Below are 7,959 nucleotides of genomic sequence, written 5' to 3'. Positions count from 1 at the left end.
GAGCCAACAGGGATGTCTTGGGAGATGTCAAAATTAATAGCCGGGGATAGGAAGAAATGGAAGGAAATGGTGGAGGCCCTATGTTCCATAAGGAGCAAAGAGGACTAAGTCAAAGTCAAGTCAAGTCATCCCACATGGAAAAATCGGACAATCATTAAAATGTATAAACCATAGGCATACTTAAAAGCATTATTATTAATATAAGTATTAAAATACACACAAATAATTGAAAATGTAATAACTAATGTTATTATTAGATCATAAGCTACAAAACAATGACAAACAAATAATGGCCTATAAATGTGTCTTAAGGAAAAAGAAAAAAAAAAGGAATGAAGACATCATTAGAAATTCATAAAAAACTCTGAATAAATTCATTGTAAAGATAAAAGTGTCGATTTATTGAAATTACGGATCTACAATTAATTATATACATATGACAGTTATGCCATTAATCAATTATACCATTGTCGTTCGCTCAAAGTATCTAATCTATTTTGAGTAATAGAACCTTAATTTTTTTTTTTTTTTTTTTTTTTTTGTATTATTTAAGTTTTCGAAATATAGATCTGGAGTCAGCAAGAACAATCACACGTTTGCACTATATTTATTCTAATATACAGAGTTATTTCCCCTGGGAAATTACCACCGCAACGGAAGAGCAAGAGCAGAAGAAAATGGTTACATACTGAAAATCATCATGAACGATTTAGAAGCTGAAAGAACTCATTCTGAGCGTTCATCTGTAGGAATGGGAAGTGAAATAAATCTTTGTAGCCTGAGGATAGATCCCAAGCAAAACAGATTTCCACACTGCATTGTCTGGACTCCCATTCCATGCTTAACGTAATTTTGCTTCAGAATACTTGTTCGTTACTAGAATCCTACAATGTTTACAAATAACCTAATATCGATAATCTTTCTAGCCCTTTCAATTTAATTACTATAGTTAAGTATTCAGTATCCTATTTAAATTCAAATTTACGAGAATTCACTGTTTTAGTTGTATAAGTAATTCGGATTATTGAGTATACAGATCTAGACTGAGACTCTTCCTAAAATAATATGTGTGTAGGCCTACTGTTACTAAGTTGCTTGTTGTGCAATCTCATCCAATTATTGGTAAAATCACGATATAGCGTCGGAAATTATTGGGTAATGTTCGTTGAGTTTCGGTAACATTCGTTACTGTAAACCATAGTTTATTTGACCGGTGAAATAAAAATAAAGTCAAGTGCATTAAATTAATGTTTTAACTTAATTTACAGTTTAATTGACAGAAAATTAATAACAGATAGAAAATCTAAATATTATTAATAAACTCGAGTGTAGTAATTAATTTTTTTTTTTTAAGAAACAGAAAAAACCTGCAGAAGATTTGCGACAACCAGCTCTTGTTCTGTTAGTAAATAAGACGATTAGATTAACTAAAGTTAAAAGTAGTAAGAATAACTAGAATAATGTTTAGTAGCAGCAAAAATTAGCACATACACTTAAAATAATTAGAAATACAAAATAATTAGCAAAACAGTATTTAAAATGCAACTAAAATCAATCCTTGCACATTTTTAAACATTATGTATTAAAAATAATATGGCGGCAAATAAATGATGGTTTACAGTATTTCCGGTGGTTTCCGGAACGGCTCGACAGACTACGCCATGGTTTTACTGTTTTTTACTGCTGTACAGTTCCGGAATAATAACCGACGCTATATCGTGATTTTACCCAATTATTTAAGTATTAAATAAGTTGTTAGTAATACTTAGATCTAGAGTCTAGATATCTAGATCTACTTATTAGTTTTTCTTACTAAATTTGAAATCTACTCAATTTTCAACTTAAACATGACAACTGAATTAAAAATGTCCATACTTTATCCACTAGGCACTAATTTTGGGAGTTGTTGCGAGTTTTAGACTAAATTATTGAATTTTAAATTTTTTTGTCACTCACAGCTATGGTATGAGCTATGAGGTTATGGTTAAAAAGGAGGTGTATGGCATGGTGTAGGACTAGGTTTGTGTTAGCATTTACATTAGCAGGGCAAAGGGTGTCTTTAGTTAACTACATAGGCCTATTAACTAACAGTAGCCTAGGGGTTCGTCTGTGATACTCGTAGGGGAGAGGGGGTTCTAAAATTTTGTGACAGTGTGTAGGGAGGGGGGGGGAGGTTCAGATGTTGTGACATCACACCTTTTGCTTTACAAAAAAGCAATGTTCAAAAACAAATTTGAGCTCTTATTTAAAGTTTTAGAAAGCCGTTTTAATAAATAATAATAAATTATAGGCCTAATAGGTATTAAATAAAATACTCTATGTTGACAGAGTTCAGACACAATTTTGGAAAAATATCATATTTTAAGAAAAATTTAATTTCAATTTGGAGGGGGAGTTGTAGGCTGAGGTGTTCAACTATTTTAAGGGTGGGGGTCTGGCCTTTTTTTGATGAGGGGAGGGGGGGGAGGTAAAAATCATTTTAAAAAAGTGTGATGTCATTTATGAATGACCCCTAACACATCTTTCTTCAGAAGATTCTATTATTGTGTCATTATCAGACTCTGGTGTATATGAAATCCACCAGAAATGGATATTGGAAATGATTTTTTTCTCTTGACTGAGTTTTCTTCAACTGAAATCTATTCCATTACGAAATATTTTTTAAACTCATAAGCTGTGAATAAAAGAATAATAATAATTAAGAATTGTATTTCCTTTAATTTCCATTTAGTTAATTCTTTAGAGCAGAACACTGATGTTAAACTTGATCTTTTTCTTTGTTCTTAAATTGTAGCGTTGGATGGTATTTGCTTCAGCAGAATTAAATATTTTGTGTCAACATGTTATGTGCCATATATGCCATTGACCCGTATTTCAGCCTGCTTTTCAGTTTGGATTTGCTATCGAGCTTCAAAGACCCGGGGTTCAAACTCTGGACTTTTCAGTTTAGCAACGATTAGCTTTACCGACCAGACCACTATACCCCTAAACTGATGTTAAACTTCTATATACTTCCTCAATATCCAACTCCTTTAAAAAGATCAAAGAAAATATTTTAAATTAATTATGATAATTCTCTTTCTAGCTGGCTGTTGCCTATCATCGGACATATGGGGATATGCACCACCTCTGGTATCATTAGAGACTTTGCTGGACCCTACTATGTTTCTGTGAGTGTCAGTTTCATCTACATTGTAGAAGTTTACTCTATTAGATAAAAATACAATTTTTATTTATTAAACATGTTTTCTGTTTTAACATCAAGTTTTACTGATAATGAATTACACCTCATTTATTATATAGTTACTTTCTTTTAAACAAAATGTGACACCAAGTATGTATTTTATGAAGAAAAAATGTGACTTATGTGAGCATGTAACTATCAGTCTCTTTTATTTTAATAGGAAGATGATATGGCTTTTGGGAATCCAGTCAAGTAAGAAAACTTTCATATAATTAATACAAATTAAACATGGTATTGGGCTCAAGTCTGTAGGACTTCTTTAAGTCCACCCAGCTCTAATGAGTACCTAACTTACCTTAGGGAAACATAGGCGTCTGGGCAAAGTGTTGACCACACTATCCCCTTCTTTACCTAAGTTATTGAAACAGATAAACTCTACTTCATCTTTTCATCTTTCTTGTTCATGAACGAAAAAAAAAAGATAATGATGAAATAAGGTGATGTAAAAAATGTCTAGATCTCAAAATGAGCAGAACAGATATGGCTAAGCTCATGTGTTTCTGTGACCAGAGTTGTAGAAGGATGGTTTGGTCAGCCCAGTAGTAATCACTGTAATGGGCCTTTACTTACCCATTAGATTTGTGTGTCTAAGAGATGTCATAATTACTTTCTTTTAAAATCTAGATTATCTTTGGGATCTGAACTTCAATTATTGGCATTTATAATTCACCTCCTATTGCACAACCTTATTGTTAAGTGTGTGATATATAAATTAAAGTGGTTTAATATATTCTTAAAATTACATGTGCGTTAATGATTTTTAATGTATATCCAGATATTGGCAGCTGGATCTATCAAGAGTAAGAAATGGGAAGGACTCATGGGATCGATCTATAGCTGAGGCTTCTGAAGAATACAAGCACAGAATGGTGAGAATAGTTGTTTGAACTTTTAAGACAAAATTTTAATATTTAAAACAAGATTTGCAGAAATATATTTGTTTTCGTTTCTTGTTGAAATGTTTTAAAATTATTTTTGTAGGTTGTTGTTGCATATCTGATAGATTTTTAAAATAATATGTAAATAATGATTTCTGTGGCAATGTCTCATAAACCCACAAGATTTTTCAAACATTTTAATAAAAGTTTATTTGTGCATCGCAGTCTAGTATATTTGAAAGATTTTTTCTTTAATTAAAGAAGACCTTGATTTCTGAAGCACACTGTTTAAGATGTCTTGTTTTATTGAGAAATAAAACATTTCTACAGCACAATCTTGTAAATCTCTAAGATTACTTGTTGAAATAAAGTTTAAAAATTCTAAAGCATAACACTGTAAATCTATAAGGTTACTTGTTGAATTTTTTAAAAAATTTCAACGGCACAATCTTTAAGATTTAACATTACTTGTTAATTTTAAAAAAACCCTTTCCACAGCACAATCTTTGTTGTGACAACTGCCATTCCCATGTGGCCATGGCCCTGAACCTGATGAACTTCAATGGGAGCAGTAGCTGGAATATGATCAAGCTGTGTTTTTACATGCTGATATATGGGAAGTATGTCAGGTAGGTTTGGCTGAATGTAATGTAGCTGATATGTTGGAAATATGTTAGGTAGGTTTGGCTGAAGGTAATGTAACTGAAATGTTGGAAATAAGTGAGGTAGGTTTGGCTGAAGATGTAGGTGATATGTTGAAAACATCCATTTTCTTTTTCTACCCCAGGCTATCATATAGACTCACACATACTAGGTCTTCTCCACCTTCAACAGTTTAGTTCTTGTCTTGTGATGTCTCCTTGCCTAAGTAGACTTAATACACAATGAGTTTTTAGATTTTGTTTCTTAACACATTATCATTTATAGCTGTGGGAGCCCTAAACGGCTTACCCAACAGTCTCGAGTTCGATTTCAGCCTGAGTCTACCCATCTCTGATGGGTACCTAACTTAGGGAAAGTAAAATGGCTGGTCATAGTGCTGACCCCTTCATATGCCAAGATCACAGTAAGATGAACTCTTCTATACTTGCCTCATGGACTGTCAGGTTCCAAAATAGGACTTAATATCTGAGTGTCTTTCTGTATTAAAAGTTGTATGTTTCTATGTTTTTATATCTTTATAATAGTAATATTTCAAACATAAATCATAGTCTAATTTTTTTTTTCCATTTTCACTATAACAGAAATAAAATAATTGTCTTCCCCCAGCTTCTGTGGGTTCCTGAAAACCTGGCTTCCATTCATCATCCTTGTTGGCGTGGTGCTTGCTATTGTTTTCTTGACACAAGGGACTTAACTGCACACTTGGAATTTAATAAATCTGTTCCTTTAATTTAAGAAGTTTATCATCTCCTTCCCGCAACAATCACCAGTTTTATTCAACTTTGCAAATTTATTTTCATAGAAAGTGAAAGGAGTAAACAAATGTAGATTTTGTGAAATACTTTTTTCTTATCGTGATAAAAACCATTCCGCTGATTACTTTTGATTACTGATGTAACAATTGAATACAACAGTTTTATTCTTTATGTGTCACTTTGACATTTGTCCATGCACTTTGAACTTGAGTTAGCTCACTAACTTATATTGAGGATCTAATCATGACATATTTTTTGCATTGTATTTTTGTATAAGTAATTTCTACATCTCATGTTTTTAAATAAATACTATTCTTTTACTTGTCAAAAGGAATTAAAATAAAATAACCCACCTGATGTGCATTTATAATATTTTTAGAATTGTAAACATCATAGTAATTAAATAGCACAGCAAACAGTATTCTTTTAGCCCTTGTTGAAAAAGCAGGATTTTGTTAAACTCTACTTAACTACCCTTGCACATGCTTTCTTTGTGTACATTTAAATTTTATCTGCTTCAGTGTGTTTTGAAATTTTATGGGTCTAGTTTTTCTTTTTTTTTTATTTAATAATGATGAAGTCATTTTTTTAATGTCTTGATATGACTACTGTTTGCTTTTTTAAGATTATTTACATTGTAGTGATTGATACATTTATAATTTTAAAAGTAAAGTTCCCTTTTTGGACCTGACAGTCTATCGGGCAAGTGAAGTAGAGTGCATCTGATTCTGTGGCCTCATCATATAAAGGGATAGTGTTGTCAGCACTATGACCAGCCACCGAAAGTCTTGAGGTCAAACCCGGGTCCAAGTCAGTAGAACATCCCTGAGTCCACCTAGCTCTGATGGGTTCTAAATCAAGTTAGCCAAGATAAAGATACATATATTTTGACAGAAATATTTAACAAAAAACATTTTGCTGGTATTTTTTTTTTTTTAAATATAGCTAAATTAAGGTTATGTAATGCTGTATTTCAAAGCATTTTCTTAATGAAATGATTATTTATAGTTACTTTATTTGCTTCTAATGTACTTTTGTTTTACTTATAAAGTGAAATATGTTTGAAGTTGCATATGGGGTAAAGTTCTCGTTTACTTTGTATTGAGGTTATATGGTTGATTCATTACCCTCTAGAGTTAAGTCTAATAAACTCAAAGGCAATGGTTATTTAGGTGCTTTGGTTTAAACTCTACCTTCAGCTGTCCACAATTCTCTTATTCTCTAACACAGTGTTCTTTATTTAGTCATTGAATGGGTTCAAAATGTGTACACTAGATAGTTTTTTTCTGTCAATTTTCAGAAACTATTCAAGATCATGCTTTTTTAAATTGTAACTTCTTCCAAAGCTTTTTAAAAAAAACCTTTGCTTTAAACAAAAATAGTAAAATTAGAATACACCCAGTATTTTTACACTAGTAATATGTCTGCACTCTATATATTAGGTCTGTTACTTGGAAATAAGTTTTGCTCTTACTAATGCTTTAAAGATATCAAAACTAAATGTTCAGGGGTAAAATTAATTTGCTTTTTTTGAAGGTGTCCACCATCTCTCTATATTACAAGATAAAACTACGCTTATGTTGTATATTTGTAAATAAAATCTGTTTTACACTGATTTGTTTTTTTTTTCTTTTGAGTACTCAGGTTGTATACATTTTTTAATAAATTAATACTGAAGTTTCCATTTTATATTTAAATTTAAAGAATGAAAGTTAAAAAAAAAAAAGTTAGTCAATTCAAAAAGCTAACAACAGTTTTTCTGAAAATAAAGGTAGGATAAATGTTTCAATGTTGCAGATTAGTTATATCACCTGGTGTAATGGTCTGATGGAAATAACTCATGAGATTTTATTAAATGGTACTTTTATTGGTGTTGAAATGTTCCTCTCATTCCCTGGTCCCTTCCTTGTATTGTAAAGTTCCACTTCCAAACCTGATAGACGGTGGTGCAGGTGAAGTAGAGTGAACCTGTTTCTGTGACCGCGGCATATGCAGTAATGGTGTGGTCAGCACTAAGCACAGCCGCCTTTACTTTACCTAACGTGAGTTAGGTACCCATCAGAGTTGGGTGGACTCAGGGAGGTCTACTGACTGGAACCTGAATCCGAACTCAAGACTAAATTGTGAGCAGTCTATCTCTCTGCTCCTAGACCACTCCATCCCCCATTCCTTGTACTATAGTACTAAAAATGACAATAATCTCTCTTTCATGGATTGCTCTTTAATGCTATCGTGGCTTATCTGCTCAAGCTTTTGAACTCGGACTGTAGCAGCCATGCGCTTCATCTACCCAACTGTCTATTTTTCTAATAAGTTCATAATAATCCACAATTAAAAAATGTATTAGACATACAAAAAATAAACTTGTATAACTACAATTTCAGACTACACCGGTATAACACACGCCCAACTTCTCATG

At 32.1% G+C, this 7,959-nt stretch overlaps 1 protein-coding gene across 1 annotated transcript; it reads left to right on the top strand.

Annotated features, from left to right (window-relative positions):
* The first annotated feature begins 642 nt into the window (after positions 1 to 642).
* Positions 643 to 7,156, top strand: LOC131939256 (transmembrane protein 222). Its single transcript, XM_059297458.1, has 6 exons — positions 643 to 846; positions 3,086 to 3,170; positions 3,405 to 3,436; positions 4,020 to 4,113; positions 4,621 to 4,751; positions 5,392 to 7,156. The coding sequence occupies exons 1-6, from the start codon at positions 701 to 703 to the stop codon at positions 5,477 to 5,479; spliced, it is 576 nt and encodes a 191-aa protein (XP_059153441.1). The 5' UTR covers positions 643 to 700; the 3' UTR covers positions 5,480 to 7,156.
* Positions 7,157 to 7,959: the final 803 nt, after the last annotated feature.

Source organism: Physella acuta, unplaced genomic scaffold (assembly GCF_028476545.2).
Source record: "Physella acuta isolate Inbredline_101_S28 unplaced genomic scaffold, ASM2847654v3 ptg000271l, whole genome shotgun sequence".
NCBI lineage: Eukaryota > Metazoa > Mollusca > Gastropoda > Physidae > Physella > Physella acuta.
The sequence above is the reverse complement of the archived record's forward strand: the minus strand, read 5'-3'. Positions and strand labels throughout refer to the sequence as shown.